This window comes from Schistocerca piceifrons, chromosome 7 (assembly GCF_021461385.2).
Source record: "Schistocerca piceifrons isolate TAMUIC-IGC-003096 chromosome 7, iqSchPice1.1, whole genome shotgun sequence".
NCBI lineage: Eukaryota > Metazoa > Arthropoda > Insecta > Orthoptera > Acrididae > Schistocerca > Schistocerca piceifrons.
Genome location: NC_060144.1, coordinates 449,103,322 through 449,128,670, shown reverse-complemented (window position 1 = coordinate 449,128,670; position 25,349 = coordinate 449,103,322). Strand labels below are relative to the sequence as shown.

Here is a 25,349-nt window from a genome sequence, read left to right as displayed (position 1 = left end):
ATCAGTATCGTCCGAAACGTTGTAGTGCTACAGGTTCGCAAATCAAAACTATGCAAAATACTATCGCTGAAGCTACTATCCTCACAGATAAAGCAACTGAAGAGGTCTCTGTGTCATATCCTGTACCCAGTGACTCCAACGATTTATCCATTCATTTTAAGCGTCTACAATCAAGGTTTCCTTTGCGATTGCAAGGTCAGAGAGAGGGGGGAAGAGGAGGTGGGAGTAGGGGAAGTGGGAACGGACATAGAGGAAACGAGGAGATGAAGGGAGGAGAGACAGAGGCAGAGAGAGAGAGAGAGAGAGAGAGAGAGAGAGAGAGAGAAAGAGAAAGAGAGAAAGAGAAAGAGAGAGAAAGAGAAAGAGAGAAAGAGAGAGAGCAGATAATGGAGGAGGAGGAGGAGGAGGAGGAGGAGATAGAGATGCAGGAGAAGAAGATTAGGGTGTACTTGCAATTCCCATACATTTTAGCAACTGCGAAGCATTACCTTGTTCGTTGGTTTCTTGGAAACTACATAAAACAAAAGGATTCCATTACTGACGCTGCTCCTATGAAGACATCCCTGGAAGCTCCTCATTACGTTCTCTCACTATTTTTGAGGAACAGCTATTTCTTCGCATATTCCACCTTTCAACTAATCGCTATTGTTGAGGCGCCGTAAAGAAAAAGGTCTTTGTTCTTGAGAGCAGCTCTCAGAAAAAAATCAGAAGCTAAAAGATGAAGTTATCGCTGGCTGCCGTGGGATATCACTGAATCGTCGGAGTAGCCTGTATGGAGTGTGTCATCCCAGTGTGTGGTGTCACCGCCAGACACCACACTTGCTAGGTGGTAGCCTTTAAATCGGCCGCGGTCCGGTAGTATACGTCGGACCCGCGTGTCGCCACTGTCAGTGATTGCAGACCGAGCGCCACCACACGGCAGGTCTAAAGAGACTTCCTAGCACTCGCCCCAGTTGTACAGCCGACGTTGCTAGGAATGGTTCACTGACAAATACGCTCTCATTTGCCGAGACGATAGTTAGCATAGCCTTCAGCTACGTCATTTGCTACGACCTAGCAAGGCGCCATTACCAGTTAATACTGAGATTGTAAAACATGTACCGTCAAGAGCGATGTACACCAATTATGGATTAAAGTTAAGTATTCCAGCAGCAACGTACCTTATTGGCTATATTAATTACATTGTCCTGTTCCAGACCTCACGCCAGTTTGCGTGAGTTTAAACGCTTGCATTTCGGCCTCCTCTAGCTACACGGTGTTGGCTCTTCTGCCAACACATCACAGTGTAGTCACTGAATTGCGGGCCATGTGGACTTCAGTCTCGTCTTTCTGGAACCATATCGTGTTTACATGGCAATGTACCTGCAGCTGTGAAATTTGAAACTTCTTAATAAAATATTTGCTTAAAGTGCTGAGTGAAATTGAATGCAAGTGTCAGTTTGCTAGTCTTTATCCTTACAACACTGACCTACTGAATTTGCCCTGGCAAACAGAACTCAAACTTTTCGTTTTCATTAGTTACTCTCAATACACAACGGTAACGCGATCTAACTGCTACCAAATTAACTCAAAAGAATGGCCCTGACTAAAAAGAAATCTTAACAGTAACCTATACATTTCATTAAGCACTTACGTCACATAAATCTTCATTACGCGAATTACTGCAATACAGCGAGCGTCAATACTGCCAACTAAATAAAACATTCTAACTACTAAAGCCACTATTTACTAATAGGCATGTGGTTAGCAAAGGAAAGATTTTGTTGCAAACCAAATAATGTATTTTTTTTTACCTTAATAATGTGACATCCAGTTCAAACACGAATATAAATCGTCATTGACATCTAGTACAAAGGTATATAATGATGAATAATATTCAGTCTCCAAGCCGAACATGAACAGATCGTTAGCCAACGCTAACACTTTACACCTCTACCCTCCATCAATGCTAACTTCTCACACCGAACATCCATCACTGCTGGCTGTTCACCTCCAACTGCCCAAGAGTACTTCCATCATGCTAGTGACTAACTTGCAACTACCCAACACTACTGGCGATTGGCTTCCAACAATGAGTCCAACCAGTCACAGGCTCTCTTACAAAGAAAGCGCAGAGATCCAATGCAAAGCTCTACACAGCGCTGCCTATACAGAAGCAGCCCACTTACAAATTAATAAACTATTAACCACACATACCACTAGAAACTGACACTCAGTGGTGGCAGGTCTTCGTCTTAAAAAAAAAAAAAAGAAAGTTGGGTTTGTGGAGGGGGGGATGTTCAATAGCACATCAGACGATGACTTTCGGACAAGCCTGGGACTTGGGAGTTGTGGGTTGGTGGGTTTGTGTCCGAGTAATACCGAAAGTTTTGTTTGTTGACAGACCCATTCAGATGAAAGTTTGCCCCATCAGACATCACAAGATTTGTCAAAAATGCAACATCCTGTCAGTCCCGTCCAGTAAGCTTATGTAGAAATCTCGCCTGCTCATTTTATTTCACGGCAATAACTCAAAATGGTTCAAATGGCTCTGAGCATTATGGGACTAAACTGCTGTGGTCATCAGTCCCCTAGAACTTAGAACTACTTATACCTAACTAATCTAAGGACATCACACACATCCATGCCCGAGGCAGGATTCGAACCTGCGACCGCAGCGATCGCGCGGTTCGAGACTGTAGCGCCTAGAACCGCTCGGCCACGCCGGCCGGCCGGCAATAACTGTTCAGCCACTTGCAGATTATAAGCATGAAACTTTAAATCTTGTTCCCACAACCCTATGTAAAGACGTGTGAGGGATTTGTAACGTTCTGAAATGGTGACGGACAGACTGCTGTGGGATTCATTGCAGAGTTGCAATACCTCAATCGGATTTCTTACGGCGATTGAACTGCTTCACATTGGTTGCGAAAGCCGTCTCACGTCCTTGTATTATCCACCTGTATTCTCTCTTCCTGTTTGGAGTACACAAATGGCGGTCTCTTCCACAAGGTATTGCGCATTGGGCAGCCTCAACGCTTTGCAAAGGACAGAACTATTGCTCTGCCTCAGCCACCAACGTTCGTCCTTATTGTACAAAGTTGTCATTGGTGAATACAACAAACATTGCCAAACACGTAACATTATACCCGCGTAAAAACTTATTTATTGCAGTCAAAATTTTATTTACAATTTTTGTTCTTTGTGTTTTATGCAAATTAGTATGGCTGAAAGACAGTTTCCAATTACCAGCTTCAGCTGTAAACAGCATTAGGAACTTTTGAGCAACACACAAAAAACTATTTAATCATAAATATGGAGTTACCTGTATTATAATAAACAGCATGCTAAGAATTAACATATTAAATCTTAAACAATGGAGACAGTATATCAATGGAAACCTGTGGTAGGTGGTTGTCAAATTTAAAAAATAAAGATATCTAGATATCTCTTACAGGTTAAAGCTGCCCCAGATCACAACCATGTCAATTATTCGTAGTCCACACTATTTATTTGCCTGCCGAATAAAATTCCTGATAGAGTGAACCCGTAACTAGCTTCCGGATAAATATTGTCTAAGCTTAAAAAAATATGTTAAAAGCTTTTAAGTACGTTGTAATAGGAACTTAGTCTACAGAAGATCTTGTTCTGCTATGTGAAACGTTTGAGACAAGTAACAAAGATGAATCCCGTGATATACTTAACGGTGACAGGCATCAAGTTCCCACCTACGTTTTCCATATGCATTTAGGACCCTGTATTTTCAATATTTTATTACTCGGCAAGGCAGCAATTATAATATAAAAATAGAACTCTTCAAACCTTAAATGACAATGATCACTTGCAGAGGAATATACTATTCAGGTACAAGAGTAATAAATACATCATACAGCTAAAATAAATTTGGTCCCATTGGTGTATAGAAATGTGGGGACCGGTCCAACGCTGCTGACAATCCTACCCTAGCAATAGTACTACTATGAAATTACAGTAATTGTCGACTAGTGGGCGAAACGACCGTAGCCGCAGCACGTAGCAAAACCTTAAGTACAACTTTTACAACAACGTCCATTTCAAACACAGGAAACCCTGCACTGTAAATTTATCTGTTAAAAGTCAGGTGTCCCAACAGGAACATAACACCGTATTGTGCAACAGTGTGTCCTGCTCGTTTCTACAACACTAACACCCGTGTTGTTTGTCTTTGCAGGCAGGCCGCGTGCCGCGAGAAGAAGGTTCTAGCACCAGCTGCTGGACGCTGTGTAGCCTCAGGGTTGCGAGGCGGTCGCCTCTGTGCTGGACTGCGAGGGTCCCTGCTTGTCCAGGGACAGGTCGAGGCCCTGGTTCTCGTAGCAGCCGACGTCCACGGTGTGCTCCTCGGCGCGCGAGTCCACCCCGCCTTTGGAGACGGAGGTCGCCCGCGCTTGATTGGTACCTGGAAGGAAGAGATAGTTCCTACAACTGGCTAACAGCACTTATAGATGTTCATCGAACCAAGTCCCACTGTATAGAGACAGAGAGAGTGAGTGAGTGAGTGAGTGAGTGAGTGAGTGAGTGAGTGAGTGAGTGTGTGTTGATTGAGTGAGGAGAGAGAGTGAGGAGAGAGAGTGAGGAGAGAGAGTGAGGAGAGAGAGTGAGGAGAGAGAGTGAGGAGAGAGAGTGAGGAGAGAGAGTGAGGAGAGAGAGTGAGGAGAGAGAGTGAGGAGAGAGAGTGAGGAGAGAGAGTGAGGAGAGAGAGTGAGGAGAGAGAGTGAGGAGAGAGAGTGAGGAGAGAGAGTGAGGAGAGAGAGTGAGGAGAGAGAGTGAGGAGAGAGAGTGAGGAGAGAGAGTGAGGAGAGAGAGTGAGGAGAGAGAGTGAGGAGAGAGAGTGAGGAGAGAGAGTGAGGAGAGAGAGTGAGGAGAGAGAGTGAGGAGAGAGAGTGAGGAGAGAGAGTGAGGAGAGAGAGTGAGGAGAGAGAGTGAGGAGAGAGAGTGAGGAGAGAGAGTGAGGAGAGAGAGTGAGGAGAGAGAGTGAGGAGAGAGAGTGAGGAGAGAGAGTGAGGAGAGAGAGTGAGGAGAGAGAGTGAGGAGAGAGAGTGAGGAGAGAGAGTGAGGAGAGAGAGTGAGGAGAGAGAGTGAGGAGAGAGAGTGAGGAGAGAGAGTGAGGAGAGAGAGTGAGGAGAGAGAGTGAGGAGAGAGAGTGAGGAGAGAGAGTGAGGAGAGAGAGTGAGGAGAGAGAGTGAGGAGAGAGAGTGAGGAGAGAGAGTGAGGAGAGAGAGTGAGGAGAGAGAGTGAGGAGAGAGAGTGAGGAGAGAGAGTGAGGAGAGAGAGTGAGGAGAGAGAGTGAGGAGAGAGAGGGAGGAGAGAGAGGGAGGAGAGAGAGGGAGGAGAGAGAGGGAGGAGAGAGAGGGAGGAGAGAGAGGGAGGAGGGAGGGAGGAGGGAGAGGTAGTTCTATGTTCCATGGATCATTTCGCACAGCACATCTTTGTGATGCGTAACGACTACACCACTTCCTACACATTACAGAAATAGAAACTGTGGTGAGGAATAAAAGCAGTTATCCAGGAGAAACTTTTCCAGATTGTTTTCAAACTTTACTTTGCTGTCTGTCAGACATTTTACGTCACTGGGTAAGCGATCAAACATTTTACTTACAGCATTAAGCACCCCTTTTTGTGATAAAGGCAACATTAATGTGGATTAATAAATGTCATTCTTCCTTCGGTACTGTATCCCGTACATAATTGCTCCTTTTTAACTGTAGTGGATTAATTACAACAAAGTTCATGAGGAAATAAATACGCTGTGAAGCTGTAGCCAGTGGGTCCAACCCCTTAAAGAGACGATCATGAGTGAACACCACGTATTATTCTACAGCACTTATTTGAGCAACGAAGATTTTCTTTCTTTAAAATTAGTTACCCAAGAAAATTATTCCTTATGACATTACTGAATGAAAATATGCGAAATATGTCAACTTACTGGATTGTCCCTCCCAAGATGTGCACTGATTCTATGTGCAAATGTGGCTCAACTAAGTTGTTTTAGGAATTACAAAATGTGCTTTTTCCAGTTTGAATTCTCAGCAATGTGGACACCCAAGAATTTCGAAGTTTCCAACCTGTTTATTATTTCCTCACCCTGTGTTACACTTACCATTTGTGTAGTACGCCTAGACATGCAGGAATGAATTTGTTGTGTCTTTTTATAACTGAGGGCGAGATCATTTGCAGAAAACCAGCCAATCATACTTTTAAGAATTTTGTTTACCATTTCTTGTGTTTCTGTACGTATACTTGGATTAATGGCAACACTAATGTCATCTGCAAAATGAATTAATTCTGCTTGTTGTATATGAGATGGAAGATTGTTTACATAAATGAGGAACAATAGTGAACCTAAGTTTGTGCCTTGGGGCACCCCATACATGATTTCTCCCTAGTCACAATTATTTCCCCAGACTGTATTGGTTGAACTACTAGGTACAAGTTTCCACATCTTTTGGTTAGATATATCATCCATCGTTTGGGTACACCGGCAATTCTATAAAGCTTCAGTATATCAACGACAATACCGTGATTCACACAATCAAATGTCTTAAATAGGTCGCAGAATGTACCATCCGGCGCTATTTTATTATTTAATGCTTGTAAAATTTGGTACGTGACCATGTAAACTGCGTTATCAGTATAACAACTCTGCTCAAAGATTTTGGAAAAATAGAGAGAGAGAGAGAGAGAGAGAGAGAGAGAGAGAGAGAGAGAGAGAGAGAGAGGAGGGGGAGGAGGGGGGGCACGTACCTGCCTGTAACCAGCCGCCAGCCACTTTACAAGTAGGTCAGTAAGGTCAGTGGCGGAAATTAACCTATTCTTGCAGCGTGCAGCGTTCGCCTTTTTTTTGTGCCTTCTTAATCTCCAGTTCAGTAGTTTAGTTCTTCGTGTCACATCGTAAGGATACGTTAGAACTGCATGCTTTTTCTACTAGTGTTCTCCCAGAAGGCCAACCAAATATCTGAACGTACGTAATAATGTACAATTTACAACATCTGGACGAAGAAAAACCCTTCCCTGTGCACAAATAAGAACGTAAACAGATAAACATTTCTTAATGAACGTCACATCTACTGAGCAGTTTTCCATGTTATTTGGATCTTAGAAAGAAAGGGAGATAAAAAAGGATAAAGTAAAAACACGCTATTTTTTGCCTTAGAAATATTGTTTGGTATGTTTGTATGTACGTATTTTACTGAGCAAATAAATGATGTTTTTAGATGTTCGAGCAACACTTAACCTATTCTCTTACTTCTCAGCAGAGTGGAGAATTTACCACGTGACCTTAGTTAAGAATTTTCACAATATATCTGTTTTAAGTGAAGTGATACACGGAACAATCAATAGAACATTGAGAAATAACTTTAGGAAAGACTCAAAATTAAGTCATTCAAAGTAAAACATTGGAAGACTATTAAAAAGTAAGAAAACTAACTACAAGACGAAGAAATGAAATTTCTAAGAGCACTGAAGGGGTGCACAAGACAAGAAGAGATTCAAATATAAGCTATATATGAGAAGTTCATGTCTAATCGACAAAGCTGGTTAGGACGTCTAGCTAGAATGCCAACTTCGAGACCACCAAAGCAATCACTACATTTCAGTCTTTTAGGTACAAGATCTGTTGGAAGACCAAGAAAAAGACGGCTGGAAAGTTAAGAGACGTAACAGCCCTATAGCATTGACGATGACGAAAGAAAAATTTTGATTTGGTCATTAGTAACACCTATTGTCATTGTTAGGTACTTAATTTTACGATTTTTTTTGAACAAGGATGGTCGCTGAAACACTCACTTTACCGTTCAGGTGCCAGATTGAAGAGCAGCAAATCATCATAACAAAAAAAATTTGGCGCCGACGTGTAAACGAAAAGACAACGAGAGTGACAGGCGGCACTCAGTACAGGAGTAGTACGCCACAGGCGCTGCTGCAGACTCTCTCGTCGACTCAGGTAAGAACGTCACTAGTGTAAGAGAGGTTTCAGGTGAATCGCACTCGCGTATTTCTGTGGTAAAATTAAGACGAAACCAACTGCTACGGAAGACCAGTTGCTTTCGACGCATTTACTGTGGGTAAAACAGGAAGGAAAAACAAGAAGAATTTTGTGAGACCTGAATTTCTCCCAGTGTATACAATGTTCATAAAAACTTATGGAAATGCAGCCGGGTTCCGTCGCCGACCACCACCGATATTTCGACAGGAGCACTCCCTACCATTTTCAAGGCAAGACTGCAGTAAGTAAGCGTTGTGCAAGGAAATATTAATACCTCGGTTATCAGAGAAACTCTGGAAAGATAAAACAAACAAACACACACACACACACACACACACACACACACACACACACACACAATGTAATCACTAGTGCCGTCATAAACCAAAGATCGTAAGAAGTTATAGATAGTGAAGTTAATAATCAATGGATCGGGTAGCATAAACTTTGTCCCTCTGTTTTATGAGATGCGTGAGAGCAGGAGTCCATGCAGAATTTAAAGAAGAACCACAATCTTTATTTATAAGGTTATTTGCTAACTTAATTTCAGTGTCTTCCTTAGCAACACTATCCCAGTAGCTGGAAGAGCATGCCAGAATCTCCGTGTTGTCTTATTCCATAGGATGACCGGTGCCAAGAAAATTTTCTGCAATGACGGGTTTGTTGGGCTGTTGGAAGCATTTGTGCCGCCAATGCTAAGTACAGCGGTCCTCTACAGTCCTGACACTCTCACCAATATCTACCATGCCGCAACTGCAAGGAGTATTGTAGACAACCGCCTTCCGCAAGCTACGATCATCCTTTATGGAACCTAAAAGGACGCTGATCTTAGACAGTAGTTGAAAAACACACTTCAAATCACATTGCAGCAAAATACGACCAATCTTGTTCGAAAGGCTGCCTGCGTAACGCAAAAAGCCCGTAGATTCTGGTGCCACCTCGCTATCATCCCTCACCCTGTGCACGGTTCGTCGATAGCACAACGCACGTCTGATCTGTGTTTCACTATGACCATTCTGACGAAAGGTGACTTCGAGATGGGCTAACTTGGCTGACAAACTCTCAGGCTCCGAGATGACATGGACGCTGTGAACCAAGGTACGAAGTACCGCTTCACGTTGAGCAGGATGATGGAAATTTCGCCTGTTGATCAGTGTGAGCATATTTCCTGTAATCAGTATGCCCCAACGCACCATCCACCTTCCTCTCGACTAGCACTCCAAGGATGAGAAGACAACTATCCTTATCCATCAGCACTGTGAAACAAATATTCAGGTGGATTGAATTCAGGTATCCTAAAAGGTTGTTCAAATTCTCACTGCCATGGAACTCCAAACAGCAAAAGTATCGTTGTGCTACAGACAAATTGTGCGCCGGGTGAGTGATGATGATGATATACCGAGGTGACACCAAAGCTTACGGACTTTTTGCCTTACGCAGGGAGAATTTCGAATAGAGTTGGCCATATCGCGGAAATATAATGCGAAGTGTGTTTTTTCGACCGCCATCTAAGGTTAGCGTTCGTTTAGGTTCCGTAAAGGACAGTCTTGGTTGCCTAAATCGGATGCCAACTGTATTCCTTGCAGTTGTGGCATGTCATATGTTGGTCAGACTATCAGAAGTGTGAAGGACCGGTGTACTAGGCATAAGCGGCACGCACGCTTACAACAGCCTAACAAATCCGCCACTGCAGAGCACTGTCTTGGCACCGGTCATCCAATGGAGTATAACATCGCGGAGATTCTGGTATGCACATCCTGTTACTGGGATAGTGTTATTGAGGAAGCTATTGAAACTAAATTAGAAATTAACTTTATAAATGAAGATTGTGGTTCTCGTTTAAATTCTGCATGGAGTCCTGCTCTCCCCCATCTCAAAAAACAGAGGGACAGAGTTCCTGCTATCTCACCCGTCGATTATTAATTTTACTGTCGGTAACTTTTGACGTCGGTCGTCCTTGGTTTGTGATGGAGCTAGTGATTACAGTGTGTTCAAATGGCTCTGAGTACTATGGGACTCAACTGCTGAGGTCATTAGTCCCCTAGAACTTAGAACTAGTTAAACCTAACTAAGCTAAGGACATCACAAACATCCATGCCCGAGGCAGGATTCGAACCTGCGACCGTAGCGGTCTTGCGGTTCCAGACTGCAGCGTCTGTAACCGCACGGCCACTTCGGCCGGCATTACAGAGAGAGAGAGAGAGAGAGAGAGAGAGAGAGAGAGAGAGAGAGAGAGAGAGAGAGTGTGTGTGTGTGTGTGTGATCATTCCGGCTTTTCTCTGAAAACCGAGGTACTAAATTTCCTTGCACAGCGCTTACTTCCTGCCGTTTTGCCTTGAAAGTGGCAGAGTGTGCTCCTGTCGAAATATCGGCCGTTGTCGACGACGTCAACCAGCTGCATTCCCGTAAGTTATTTGAACGGGAAGGATTGTTCCTTCCCAGTTGCGATACGGTAGTCGGACGAGGCGTGACTCACCCGTCGGGGGAGGCGGGCGCAGGAACTCCTTGGACAGCGCGACGGTGGGCAGCTCCACAGTGAGATGCAGCACCAGCGACACGCCCAGTGACGTCACCAGCACGCCGATGGCCGACTGGATCTGCGGGAATGAACAGCCAGCATGGTTACTGCCGTCCGCACAGCCCAGCTCACTACTACAGCCGGGCACAACAGCCGAGACGGATGAACGGTAAACAGGAAAGGGGAGCGACCACCCTGAATGACCAAAAATTACCACAGTAACTGGCCCTGCGCTTAACACGCAAGTGACTGAATAATAAAGGAATGTGTTCGATTGTACCCATAATCAAGACGTCGTGTTTTCACTCTGACAGCGTATCGTCTTCTGTAATGTGATGGACAAGCGGTAAGTAGACAGATAAACGGCCCGCCCGGTTAGCCGTGCCGTCTAACGCACTGCTTTCTGGCCGTGAAGGCGTGCCGGTTCCCAGCACGAATCCGCCTGACGGATTAGTGTCGAGGTCCTGTGTGCCGACCAATCTGTGGATGGTTTTTAAGGCGGTTTTCCATCTGCGTCGGCGAATGCGGACTGGTTCCTCTTATTCCACCTCAGTTACACTATGTCGGAGAGTGCTGCGCAAACACTTTCTTCACGTACGCGTACACCATAATTACTCTACCGTGCAAACATTGGGGTTGCACTCGTCTGGTGTGTGACGTTCCCGGGGGGGAGGGGGTCCACTGGGGGCCGAACAGCACAATAACCATGAGTTCGGTGTGGGGCGGCGGTGGGGTAAGTGGACTGCTGTAGCCTGTTGTGGGGTTGTGAACCACAGAGGGCTACGGCGGGGACGAAGCCTCTCCGTTGTTTGTAGGTCGCCAGTTCCACACAATACAATACAAATACGCAGACAAATAACCATAAAACCGGGAGGAACCATGCCAATATCGTGTAACACCGTCTCAAACCTGACTTCAGAGAGGAAGAGCGTCCTCAAGATCCGTAAAGTGTAAAACTTCCGGTACTGACATCATTTAAAATGTCTGGGCTAACAGGCCATGACCGATGTATAGAACTTTCTCGTAACGTTTCTCGCCGACTGCGGGAGATGTTTTCAGAGGCTAAGAGGGGAACTGCAACCAGAACTCGAAACAATATATACATGTCAAAAGCCTCTCTATACATGCTTGCATGATAATGCGATTTTTCCGATATGACTTTCGTCTCAGTGAAATACGGATAAATCGGCCTGTGTGGCTGGTCCCGGCGGAGGTTTGTGTTCTCCCTCGGGCGTGTGTGTGTGTGTGTGTGTGTGTGTGTGTGTGTGTGTGTGTGTGTGTGTGTGTGTTTGTGTGTGTGTGTGTGCCCTTAGGATAATTTAGGTTAAGTAGTGTGCACACATTTGGATAAATTGGCATTAGCGGAACATGTTAACCAAGAGGGTGACCATGAAATAAAATTCACTGTGACAAGCATTATAGCGAAAACATTGCATTATCATGTACGCACGTATAGGGAGGCTATTGAGATCTATACACACCGTAATAATTTTAACGGAAAAGAGGAAGATGATAAATTGGATAGAATTTGGTTGTCAATGTTGCGACGTAAGAATGACGATCGATTACTTTCAATCGAGAATGTTAGAATTATAAGAGGTAATCTAGTAGCCGACATCACCTGATAGACTGTGGTGCCCTCTACACAGAAAAAAAGGAGATGTTAAGTTAGATAAAAGTTGGTTGTCAACGTTGCAACGAATAAATGACGATAGGTTACCTTCAGTTGAGAATTTTGGCATTTTGAGAGATAACCTTGTAGCCGACGCCTCGTGACGGACTATGCTGCACTATACATTGCTAATATATTCGGCGGTCCCTCAAGTTCTGGTTGCAGTTCACCGCTTCACCTCTGAAGACGTCTCCAGCAGTCGGAGAGGCAACGTTATGACAAGGTCTTATACAGCGACCACGACCTATTAGCCGGGAAGTTTTAAGTGAGTGTCGTCAAGCTTCTTCAGGTACGGCATACCCATCAGAGCCCAGCCACTGATGATTAGATCCCACATTGCTACCAATACGCCGAGATATCCGTCGCTACGTTACACCTGCTCCTCCAAACCTTATCACACATTTTTATGGTGTTAAGCTCGGTAATTTAGCGGGCCTAATCCATATATTTCTCTTCGTAAATTGTCTTCGGTTTCCTGTATAATCATCTGGTCATCAGCATGTAACGGAATATTTAATGGTATGCTAGATCCTGTTTTAATTTCTAACTGTAGTTCACCTTTCCATTTCATAACTAGACCGTCAATATGTAAATTAAATTAAGTGGGTGGTAGACTGCACCCTTTTCGAACACTTTAATTTATTAAAATATCTTCTGACATTTTCGAACCTTGACTTATAGCTATTTTTGTGATTGCATGTAAACTCTCTATGGCATTAATAAGGTGTTTAGGAAAACCTTTCATTTCCAGTATTTTCCACAAAAGGTTTTTTTTTTACCTTCTCAAAGGCTTTCTCGTAAACAGTAAATACTAAATGCATTACTAAGCCAAATTTCCGAGGTTTTTCAATAATTTGTATCATTGTTTATACGTTACGACTACTCTAATGTACGTTTCTCAAGCCGGATTGGTCTTCTGAGAATATTGCATCAGCGATAGTTCGTAATCTTTGATTAACAAATTTTCCATAAATTTTATTCCCTGCACTTAGCAAACTTATTCCTGTATAATTTACTGTGTCATTCAAGAACAGTAAATAGATTGAGCCAAATCGAGATATAATACAACTTGTCTTTAAGGCAAAGATAATAGCTTTCAAAGGAAAGAATCCAGTCACATCGGAAATAATGATAATGATAATAATAATAATAAATGAGAAAATTTTAGAACAAGTGCCCCATTTCAATGATCTAGAACGTGATATTAATTTTTACTATAAGAAAGACATTGAGAGGAAGACTAATAAATTGCAAGCCATCTGTGGGATAGGTGGAAGAACTTGAGAAGAAAAACAAGAAAAGAAACACAAATTAAATTCTATGAAATTGTGGCTGTACCTACTCTTTTATAATGCTCCAAATCATGGACAGTAACAAAAACTCGTATACAGGCAGAAGAGATTAATTTCATGAGACATGTAAGAGGATTAATAATATGGAGGATTAATAATATGGATAAAATAAGGAACGAAAAAAACATCAGATTCAAAAATCTTTTCGGTTAGTGGCAAGACAGAAGAGAATAGAATGAAAGGATCATGTGTAGAGAATGATAGAAAACAAACTGCCAAAAAAGGTTATGAATTATCGGCTGATTGGAAACAGAACTAGGTAGACCTCGTAAGAGATTGATGAAAGGTCGTTAGATATCGGAGCAGGTGGCTACAACACCTAATTCTTGGAAAGAGATGACGACGACTATGATGATGTTGATTTAGCGGCGCAGTTGAGGTGCGACAGGACTCTGGTTTTTGTCACCTGATGAACCTATGACCCATGTGTGCAGCTCTGAAAACGCCTGCAGTTATCCTGGGAATGTCAGCGGCATTCTCATCACGAAAATATGTAAAAAAGGGCAATACGGCCTAGTTCATTTTCATGCTAATCTGACTGGGTGGAGGGGCGGTCGGCGGGGGAGGGGGGGGGCGCAAGTTATGGTAAACAAAATCACAGAACCACCTTCAGCATGAACTAAATCTCCACTCCACATACCTTGCAGACCAAATGCCTCATTGGGTCACTAGTTCACTCTAAGCCTTGAATCATCTGAAAAGACGCAAAATCGCCGCTCTTCGGATTACACCACATGCTTCCAGGCAGCTACTCTCCAGTTGCTGTGTTTTTTGCTCCATGGAGACGTGCAGTTCCATGTGCCACACTGAGCAATGACCCTTATGCAACATTTGCACCTGTGCGCCGTGCGGCTGTGGCTGTGGCTTGCCCCACGTGGAAGTAGAGGAACACTGGTGTGAATGTAATCATTCGTACGCACATGTTGAGGAAGAGGCATGCAACCTACACGTGTGGCTGTACTTTGCGTGCGAGGCAGGCAGTCACAGTCACACGGGCAATTAGGCGCAAGGCGGACAGGTGTAATTGTACCTTTAGTGACTTACTCGACTGGGAATGGTCACTGTATACCATTCCTCCGCATCGTTCGCTCGGAAACTGGTTGAAACGGACGTGCATTTACTGACAGCAGATATCCCAGTAGCGTTTAAAACCGGTTGGCATCGACAATGTGTGACAGTTGTCTCTTGCTCCTATCAGCTACTATAATTTTACAAACATTGTTTTGAGCCGTGTTGCATGACTGCGAGTGGTACACCATTCCTTGTGGACGAGTTGGACAATTTGCGCTGATACATACATGTGTAGGGAAAACTGCATTAACGGTGTTGTCGAGTGCACGTCAAAACACGTTATCTCAGTCCTGCAGTTCTGCCACTCCCTGCTTCGACCCATTTTACTGCGATAACTCTATGCAACCGACTGGAAAATAAACGCGACGTCATTGTCTTGACTTACTTCAACGGTGTTGGGTTACGCAACCGTATGTCACCAGTTGTAATCTATCTATAGGGATCAGAAGTGAAACATCGTGCTCTTTCAAGGGGGAAACTAATATTTCTTCGGATAAGCTTACAATGTTGGAGTGCCTTCTTTCTAGGATAGAGGAGAGGTCTTGAACTAGGCTGTGAATCCTTTTCCTGTACATAGTATCTGATCAAAACCATTCGCCACCTGTACGTATAAATTAATGTGGTGTGTGTGTCCAACCTTCAACATTTGGCAGGTGTAATGTTGGGGACATTTTTAAGGAGGTTCCTGAAAGTCTGTGGAGAAACGGCAGCCCATTCTTCCTAAAGAGCCGAAACCAGAAAAGATCGAGACATTAGACGCTGAGGATTGGAGCGAAATCAACGTCTTGAACCATCCCAAATGTGTACCACTGGGCTGGAGTCAGCACTTTTGGCAGGCCAGTCCATTTCAAGTATGTTATTTTCAACAAACCATTGGCTCAAAGATGCTGTGGTATGACCGATGATTTGTCATACAATTAATCATCGCCTCCGAACTCTTTACCAGTACACAGTGCCGTAAAAGCTGTTCATATCCTTCCCCATTTAGCGTTTTCCAAAGTGCAATAAAAAACCACACAATACTCACGAATGACGCTCTCATAGCGCAGAACCACCTCCTCCATACTTCGTCCGCAGCTCATGGTCTAGTGGCTAGCATTTCTGCCTCTGGATTACGGGGTCTCGGGTTCGATTCCTGACCGAGTTGGGGATTCTCTCTGCCCGAGGAATGGGTGTTTGTGTTGTCGTCATTATCATCATCATCATCATCATCATCATCATCATCCATACTTCGCTGTCGGTGCTACGCACGATACAGGTAATGTTCTGCAGTCATATCGTCGTTCATCACTGGCAATCAATCTTTTTCTAGTCATCAATTATTCACTGTCGTCGCTCATGATATCACCTCACGCATCGCTTATTATTGACTACTGAAATATTTTACAGGAAATGTACTCGCAGTTGCGAATGTGGACTACCTTCAGCTGTATAGTGGAATGACGACAATGAAAATTTGTGGTCGACCGGGACTCGAAACCGAATTTCCCGCTCATTGCGAGCTACCGCCTTGCCATTAGGCTATCCGAGCACGACTCACGACCAGACAAAAATTTCGAGCATACGTGTACAGCATGCACTATTACATCCGTTGTGTATATTCCCGAACAGGGGAGCGATTTTAATTAAAAGTCGCTTCCCTGGCGTCGAGGGTAAAATACGATATTGCAAAGCATGTTTTCTTCAGAAATACGATGTAGTGTTCCTTCGAGCGTGCATGTCTGTCCGAAGAAACATTGGATCGTACTTGTGAACAACACAGGCACTGCAACATTGCACAGAAATATATCTTTGAGGAGCTGCTAGGGCATTGTTCCTGATTCTTTTAAACTCCCTACTATAACTGCCCACGTCGTGTTGTGCCGACTCCACTGTAGCTTGAATGGATTTTGAAATTTGTTTTACGCTGCTGGCCACCGTAAATGCAACACCAAGAAAGACAAGAGGTAGCACAACAAAATTTATTTTGTAGATAACATGTTGACCAAGTATCAAATGATTATGTTTACAGACGTCTGTGACATGTAGTTCCTCCCAGAATCAGTAGCCAGAGTAGCCGCCATTGTTGGAGATCACCGCTGCCACACGTCTCGGCATTGAGTCAAAGAGACGTTGGATGTGTTCCTGGGGTACAGCAGCCCAAGCAGCTTTCACACGTTGCCAAAGATCATGTGGTGTGGCAGCTGGGGATGTAATCTGGGTCACTCGTTGAGCAACCATGGACCACACGTTTTCTATCGGCGAAAGATCGGGAGAGCGAGCCGGCCGGGGAAGCACTTCAATCTGGTTATTGACGAAGAACCTTTGGACAATGCGTGCCACGTGTGGTCGCGCATTATCCTGTTGAAATATGGCTGTGGCCGAGCCCTGAAGGTAAGGAAGGACAACTGGCTCCAGCACCTCTGATATGTAGCGCCGGCTATTTAAAGTACCGGCAATGCGTACTAGAGGCGTGCGAGAGTTATATCGAATACCGCCCCATACCATAATACCCGGTGCAAGACCAGTGTGGTGGTGCATAATGCAGCAGTCCAGCATCCTCTCTCCACGGTGTCTCCACACTCGAATCCGACCATCGTGGTGCTGCAGACAGAAGCGTGCCTCGTCAGTAAAGACAACGTCATTCCATTCTGGCGTCCACATCCGTCTGTCATCACACCATTGGCGACGGAGACGTCTGTGGTTCTGCGTCAATGGTAGACGAAGCAATGGACGTCTTGCGGACAGACCACTCTGCTGTAAACGGCGTCAAATGGTACGCGCAGACACTGGATGATGCGTTACAGACGCGTTGTGCTGTGCTATGGTTCGAGATGTCACTGAGCGATCCGTCACTGCCATGCGCACAATTTGCCTATCAGCACGTGCAGTGGTGCACCGAGGTGAATGCGATCGATCACGTCGGTCCGTCGTACCCTCCTGTATCCAACGGTCACATATCCGCATTACAGTTGTTTGGTTTCGTCCAACACGACTAGCGATTTCTCTGTGTGATAATCCACAATCTCGGTAAGCCACTATCCTTCCTCTGTCGAACTCGGATACTTGATCAAACGATGTTCGCTGTTGTCTACGAGGCATAACTGATCGTCTTGTGAAACAACCACAAGGTAAACACACGTGCCGAACGTACACTCGTCGAAATCGCCAAGCCTTAAATGGCGCTATGAGGTGGCGCCACAGGCGCGCGTGATGTGCGTCTGCGCTGAAATTCTAATCAGTTGCATATCTCATCGCTGCAAACCCATGGTGTAAATTTCACTTGATTCGGATGCTTCCTTCTGGGTGTTGCATTTACGGTGGCCAGCAGTGTATATGCCCGACTTCTAATTTCACCTCACAAGTCTCCAGGGTTGAGCAGTTATTGCCCGATGACGACACGCAATACAGTTTGTTAAAGCGGGGTTCGCCGTTATTAATTATGTTTTTTAGATTTAATTTTATTACTCGTACAGAGACTGAACGTTCCTTTGTTTAACAGTGCGTCGCCAAAATAAGTATGAACGCTAATATCTTTGCAATACATAATGTCGACTATTGAGTTGAAGTTCGTACCTATTTTGCCATTTTAGAGAAGAGAAACCTTAAGCGCTTCTGCTTCTATAGTCTCAGTATCAAATGATCACTAATTTCAATTTACTTCCTATCTCAGTTCAGTATTTAACATAAATTATATATCAATGTCATTTCAGAGATATTACGTCGGTTCCACACTAACGGAATAACACGTAATTGTCATTTAACATCACTTATTAATAATCCTTTTTCTTATGACGTAAATGTTAATGAATGATCACTATCTAGGAGGAAAGAGGGATTGATCCTAATCATGAGATAATAGCTTTTAATGAGCCCGCAATCGTTAATTAAATAAAAAGTCACGTTCAAGGATGATATGCGAACAACTTTCGTTACGTCCGTTTTCACGTATCTGTCAAAACTAATCCTGTCGCCCACAATTAAAATTAACACTGACGTTAACTCCTTTTGTCGGAACATCGAATCGTAACTATTATGTGAAAGTTTATTATAGTCCCGGAATTAATTCCTTTCAGACACGCGCACGACCGAACAGCAGAACGGAACACCAACGACTTGGTTTAACAACCGAACAACGCAATGACGTTACATTACGATAATGTCCGCCCAATGAACATATCTTTGACATTATCTTCTCTACTTTGCTTAGTTAAATTATTCCTAATTACAATTTATTCAGCTATTTAACGAAAACATCTAGCAAAAAATAAAATAAACTTATCCCAACATAAAAGATCCGTTATACTACGCACAGTGATTGTGCTAACTGGGCTGCTGAAAGCACATTGGGATTCACGACCGATTGCTTCCGCTGGTTTCATGTGACTTTTTTTTTACACCCGCCGTCCCCGACCCTAGGCAATGCTCGATGGTCCCTGTCTATGAGGACATGAGCTCTGCCTGGTCTTTGCTTAGTCGTACACGATCATTCGCGTTTTCCACTTTCGAAGTCACTAAGCTCTCCTTTCAGACCCATTCTGCTTTTCTAATGACAACACACTTCGACTCTTTTATACTGGCAGGTCCGCCTCTTGTGGCATCCAGTGGTCAAACACATACATCTACATCTACATTGATACTCCGCAAGCCACCCAACGGTGTGTGGCGGAGGGCACTTTACGTGCCACTGTCATTACCTCCCTTTCCTGTTCCAGTCGCATATGGTTCGCGGGAAGAACGACTGTCTGAAAGCCTCCGTGCGCGCTCTAATCTCTCTAATTTTACATTCGTGATCTCCTCGGGAGGTATAAGTAGGGGGAAGCAATATATTCGATACCTCATCCAGAAACGCACCCTCTCGAAACCTGGACAGCAAGCTACACCGCGATGCAGAGCGCCTCTCTTGCAGAGTCTGCCACTTGAGTTTATTAAACATCTCCGTAACGCTATCACGGTTACCAAATAACCCTGTGACGAAACGCGCCGCTCTTCTTTGGATCTTCTCTATCTCCTCCGTCAGACCGATCTGGTACGGATCCCACACTGATGAGCAATACTCAAGTATAGGTCGAACCAGTGTTTTGTAAGCCACCTCCTTTGTTGATGGACTACATTTTCTAAGGACTCTCCCAATGAATCTCAACCTGGTACCCGCCTTACCAACAATTAATTTTATATGATCATTCCACTTCAAATCGTTCCGCACGCATACTCCCAGATATTTTACAGAAGTAACTGCTACCAGTGTTTGTTCCGCTATCATATAATCATACAATAAAGGATCCTTCTTTCTATGTATTCGCAAAACATTACATTTGTCTATGTTAAGGGTCAGTTGCCACTCCCTGCACCAAGTGCCTATCCGCTGCAGATCTTCCTGCATTTCGCTGCAATTTTCTAATGCTGCAACTTCTCTGTATACTACAGCATCATCCGCGAAAAGCCGCATGGAACTTCCGACACTATCTACTAGGTCATTTATATATATTGTGAAAAGCAATGGTCCCATAACACTCCCCTGTGGCACGCCAGAGGTTACTTTAACGTCTGTAGACGTCTCTCCATTGATAACAACATGCTGTGTTCTGTTTGCTAAAAACTCTTCAATCCAGCCACACAGCTGGTCTGATATTCCGTAGGCTCTTACTTTATCAGGCGACAGTGGGGAACTGTATCGAACGCCTTCCGGAAGTCAAGAAAAATAGCATCTACCTGGGAGCCTGTATCTAATATTTTCTGGGTCTCATGAACAAATAAAGCGAGTTGGGAGTGTGTCCGTACAGTGTTCCGCCTACACATTCAGTAAACTTCTTAGGCAAGTAGAGCACTCTTTATAGGTTGTAGCTGACCAGATAGAGTAGTTTATTCAGACCCTCGGTATAGTGTGTACTTAGCATCTGCCCTTACCGTTCCGAAGTCGGACAGGAATCCGGCGGTGCGCACGCTGCCGTCGACGTAGATGAGGAGCGCGTAGTGCGTGAGGTAGACGCAGTAGACGAGGGCGCTGAGCGGCCGGAAGAGCGGCAGCCCGAGCAGCCACTGCAGGGGGCGCGCGCGGCCCTTGCAGCAGGCGAGCAGCATCCAGCCGAGAGCGAGCGACCACAGCGGCCGCTGCAGGCCCGCGTACAGCGCAGACCACGGCTGCGGCACCGCCGGCCACCGCCCGTACAGCGGCAGCGCGCTCGGCACCGCCAACACCCACACCGCGCCGCTCGCCGCCCACAGCGCCACCTCCTGCCACTGTGCGGCAGACAAGTGCCAGGTTCAGCGACAGCCAGGTTCTCACAACATATTGGTTGCGGTACTAAAATACCATCAACAATGAAACACACACGCGTGACGCGTGCGCCCGAATCCTACAGCAATCTACATTACATACATACATACATACATAAAGAATTACATAAAGTCACATTGCGAGAAGGCAAGTCAAACTTTAGAGCAGACATGCTCAAGTAAAATTTAAAATGTTCCAGCTTTTGGTATGTACACCTTGCAATGAACATCAGACTCTACAGCCCAGTGGCTTACATTGTTCCTACAAAAACAAAACATAAGTTGTGCCAACTATCGGGCACCCTGCAAACTAACATTACAAAAATTTCCGAGCATATTTTTGACAGAAAATGGATGTCAAATCAAGGCGATCCGGCAACACTATAATCACACCTATGGCAAGTGTCTTCATTCGAGACTGTGTAACAGACCGGAATTGCAGCGGGTACGTAGAATTTCGCATTATTCGAGTTCACTTCCGGCTCTAGGTGCATTTATACTAATTTGAGATTGTGTGATATGTTATCTGGTTCTCTAATCGCTGGTAGGACATATTCTGAGGCATCAAGGGATCACCAATTTAGTATTGGAGGGCGGCGAGGAGATCCGAATGGCGGACTATTTTAACTCCGGAATATTTTACCCAAGAGGACGCCATCATCATTTAACCGTACAGTAAAGCTCCATGCCCTCGGGAAAACGTACGGCTGTAGTTTCCCCTTGCTTTCAGCCGTTCGCAGTACCAGCACAGCAAGGCCGTTTTGGTTAGTGTTACAAGGCCAGATCAGACAATCATCCAGACTGCTGCCCCTGCAACTACTGAAAAGGCTGTTGCCCCTCTTCAGGAATCACACGTTTGTCTGGCCTCTCAACAGATACCCCTCCGTTGTGGTCGCACCTACGGTACGGCTATCTGTATCGTTGAGACACGCAAGCCTCCCCATCAACGGCAAGGTCCATGGTTCATAGGGGGGTTTTATACACAGAAGCGCCAAAGATACTGGTATAGGCAGTCGTATTGAAATACAGAGATATGTAACCAGCGCTGCAAACGGCAACGCCTATATAAGACAACAAGTATCTGGCTCTGCTACAGCGGCAGGCAATCAAGATTTAAAGGAGTTTGAACGTGGTGTTGTAGTCGGCGAACGAGCGATGGGGCACATCATCTCCGAGGGAGCAATGGCGTGAGGAATCCCCCCGCCCATGTCGCGAGTGTACCGTGAATATCAGGAAATCCAGCAGAACATCAAATCTTCGACTCGCTGCGGCCGGAAAAAGATCCTGCAAGGTCGGGGGGACCAATGACGACTGAAGAGAATCGTTCAGCCTGACAGAAGTGCAACGCTTCCGTAAATTGCTGCAGATTTCAGTGCTGGGCCATCAACATGCATCAGCGTGCGAACCATTCACCGAAACATCATCGATATGGGCTTTGGAGCCGAAGGCCCACTCGTGTATCCTTGACGACCGCACAACACAAAGCTTTTCGCCTCGCCTGGGGCTGTCACCACGGACATTGGGCTGTTGGTGATAGGAAACATGTTGCCCGCTCGGATGAGTTGTTTCAAATTGTATCGAGCGGATGGACGTGTACGAGTATGGAGACAACCTCACGAATCCATAGACCCTGCATGTCAGCAGCGGACTGTTCAACCTGGTGGAGGCTCTGTAATGGTGTGGGGCGCGTGCAGTTGGAGTGATATGGGACCCTGGATACGTCTACTTATGACTGACAGGTGACACATACGTAAGCATCGTGTCTGATCACCTGCTCCATCCTTGTCCATTGTACATTCCGACGGACTTTGGCAATTCCACTAGGACAATGCGACACCCTACACGTCCAGAATTGCTACAGACTGGCTCCAAGAACACTGTTCTGAGTTTAAACACTTTCGTTGGCCACCAAACTGCCCATATATATGAACATTACTGAGCATATCTGGGATGTCTTGCAACATGATGTTCAGAAGAGATCTTCACCCCCTCGTACTCTTGCGAATTTATTGACAGCCCTGCAGGATTCATGGTGTCAATTCCTTCCAGTACTACTTCAGACATTAGTCGACTCCATGCGACGTCGTCTTGCTGCACTTCTTCGTGCTCGCGGGGCGCCGACACTATATTAGGCAGGTGTACTAGTTTCTTTGGCGCTTCAGTGTATAAACATGTACAATTATTTAATGTTGTGCATTTTTAACTTCTCGCTGCCTATTGAACAATCCATCAAATTTCGAGCGTGCTGTCGCTCAAATACTATTTCTTCAATTAATATTTCGGCCGCTTAACGTTCTGGAATCCTGACAGTTAGTCAAAGGACTGACAAGGTGCCAAGGGCGGCCTTATGTACTCCATAGCAGCAGTACTGTGGATTCGGGTCACAGGTGCTAGTCGACGGCAAAGAGCTACACTTACACACTCGCCAGCTGTATGATTGGCGGCGGTAACACCTTGATGACTTCTCTAATTTAATTACATTATGAGTCGGATTCCTTGTATTATGTAAATTAAAACCATTATATATATTTATTAAGTTATCGGTTTGTTTCTATGACTTCCTTGAAAACAGAATCCTAAAACTGAGAGCTGGACATTAAAATCTTTGTGTGACTGTAGTTCATCGAAGGACCCGCATCTATACAAAGTTATGCCACAGCTGACTTATCTGGTTGTAGTAAGCGTGTGTATCTGCTGTGTTCCCAGAACCTCTCATGAATGGTGCATGTTGTCTGGCCTATATATGACTTGCCACAATCTCCTGTCATCTTATTTTCACTTTAACGTTGAATTTTACGACCAGATTGGTGCAGTTGCTAAGGGTAACTCCCTCTCCTCTCCTGTAGCTAATTTATTTATGGAAGACTTCGAAGACTAGGCACTGGACTCGGCAGGTTCTAAATCAACAGTCTCCTGGAGGTACGGGTACATCCATCTTTCCAGAGACGGTTACGAGACTCGGCTGTTCAGTACATAATGTCAGATCGAACACCTTTTAGCCGTCTAATTAACAAACTGTCATTTTATTTAGCTACCGGTTTCGGCGATTTACTACGCCATGTTCAGGCCCTCTCACCGACTTTTGGGAAGAATCCAACCTCGGTTCCGGCCACAATAGGGACCAACATTCAAATATTAGTATCTGTAGATTTCTGCTTGATACAGCGATCACTGTAACCATAATCTGCCGGCAGAAGACAAGTCGTAGGATTAGTATTGTCTCTCAAGGTCCTACACTTCTCCGCAACCGAAACTGACCCTCCACCAGGTAGACTTGTTTCAGTTTGTCCATTCTTCTGCAAAGAATTCTTGTTAATATTTTGCAACCATGACTTATTAACGTGATGTTTCGGTAATACTCTCACCTGTCAGCATGTGTTGTCTATTTTGTTTTCCGCGTGGTGCTATCCCGCCAGTAACAGGGACTCGATGAAGTGAAATGATCGTATGACATTGGAAGTATTTTTAGTTGACGCCACTTCGGCGACTTGGGTGTCAATGATGATGAAAGTGATGACGAAGGACACACAACACCCAGTACACTGCCGGTAATCGAACCAGGGCGCCACTACGTGACTGGTTTGCCTAAGGTGCTCTGAATAGCTTACACCACAAGGCTTACCACAGTGAGGCGTAACTGCTTGCCCTTGAGACGGTGCAGTGTGTAGCCGAGTCCCAGACCAACGATGTAGGGCCCGGCGCGGGTGTGCGAGGGCGTGTACAGCAAGCTGAACACCTGCCACAGCATGGCGTCGCTGAAACATACAACGCAGATACTTTACTTACTTTTCATGACAAGATTAGGCTACTCATTCCCTCTAGTTAATATGTTCCTAGATTCTATACATTTTATGTTATGTTCACATAACGACACATTTGTTGTACAAAGGCATACATAAAAAAAAACAGAAAACATAGAATCAAAGTTCCATAACAACATCTATCTTATATTTTGTTGTGAATAAGCTTTCAGCTTTCCAGGCCTCTGTCAGACAACTTCAGGCTGTACAAATTGTCCACAAAACATCTGTGAGAGCTTCTAGCTGTTCAAACAATTGTTTCCAAAATATCATATTTAAAGAACAGCGGCAAAAAGTCGAATATGTTCCTCTTTATTAAAAGACTGACTGGAAAGTGGGGTAGCAGCTGCCTCGGTCTATCTTCCCCAGAACCCTTCTGATGATAACGGAGACTCTTTACACCACATTTCTCTTTACTGCGTCATTTCAGAAAGCACGTTTCCGCCTCACACCGGATTTCAAGTCCGTGTTTTACATGTACAAGTAGGGTAAATTTGAACCTGTGTATCTCCGAAACGGATAAAGATATCAAGAATATTTTCAACTTCACTCTAGAAACTGATCTTAAGAAGATATCATAAAAATTTCAGCCATTTTGTGTGTGTATCCGTTTTGTAAACCGCGGCTTGGTTGTGCTTCCAAAAAAACCCTGTTTTTCGGATTTTCTCAGGAACTGCTG

At 44.7% G+C, this 25,349-nt stretch overlaps 1 protein-coding gene across 1 annotated transcript in view; it reads right to left on the bottom strand.

The window, feature by feature from the left end:
* Positions 1–3,139: 3,139 nt before the first annotated feature.
* Positions 3,140–25,349, bottom strand: part of LOC124709006 (O-acyltransferase like protein-like) — a 204,737-nt gene continuing 182,527 nt past the window's right edge. The window contains exons 9-12 of the mRNA XM_047240639.1: positions 24,493–24,625; positions 20,502–20,834; positions 10,479–10,599; positions 3,140–4,414 (exon numbers count right to left, since the gene is read on the bottom strand). Of these exons, the coding sequence (XP_047096595.1) occupies positions 4,248–4,414; positions 10,479–10,599; positions 20,502–20,834; positions 24,493–24,625 (754 nt within the window). The 3' untranslated portion in view covers positions 3,140–4,247. The remainder of the gene's footprint in view (positions 4,415–10,478; positions 10,600–20,501; positions 20,835–24,492; positions 24,626–25,349) is intronic.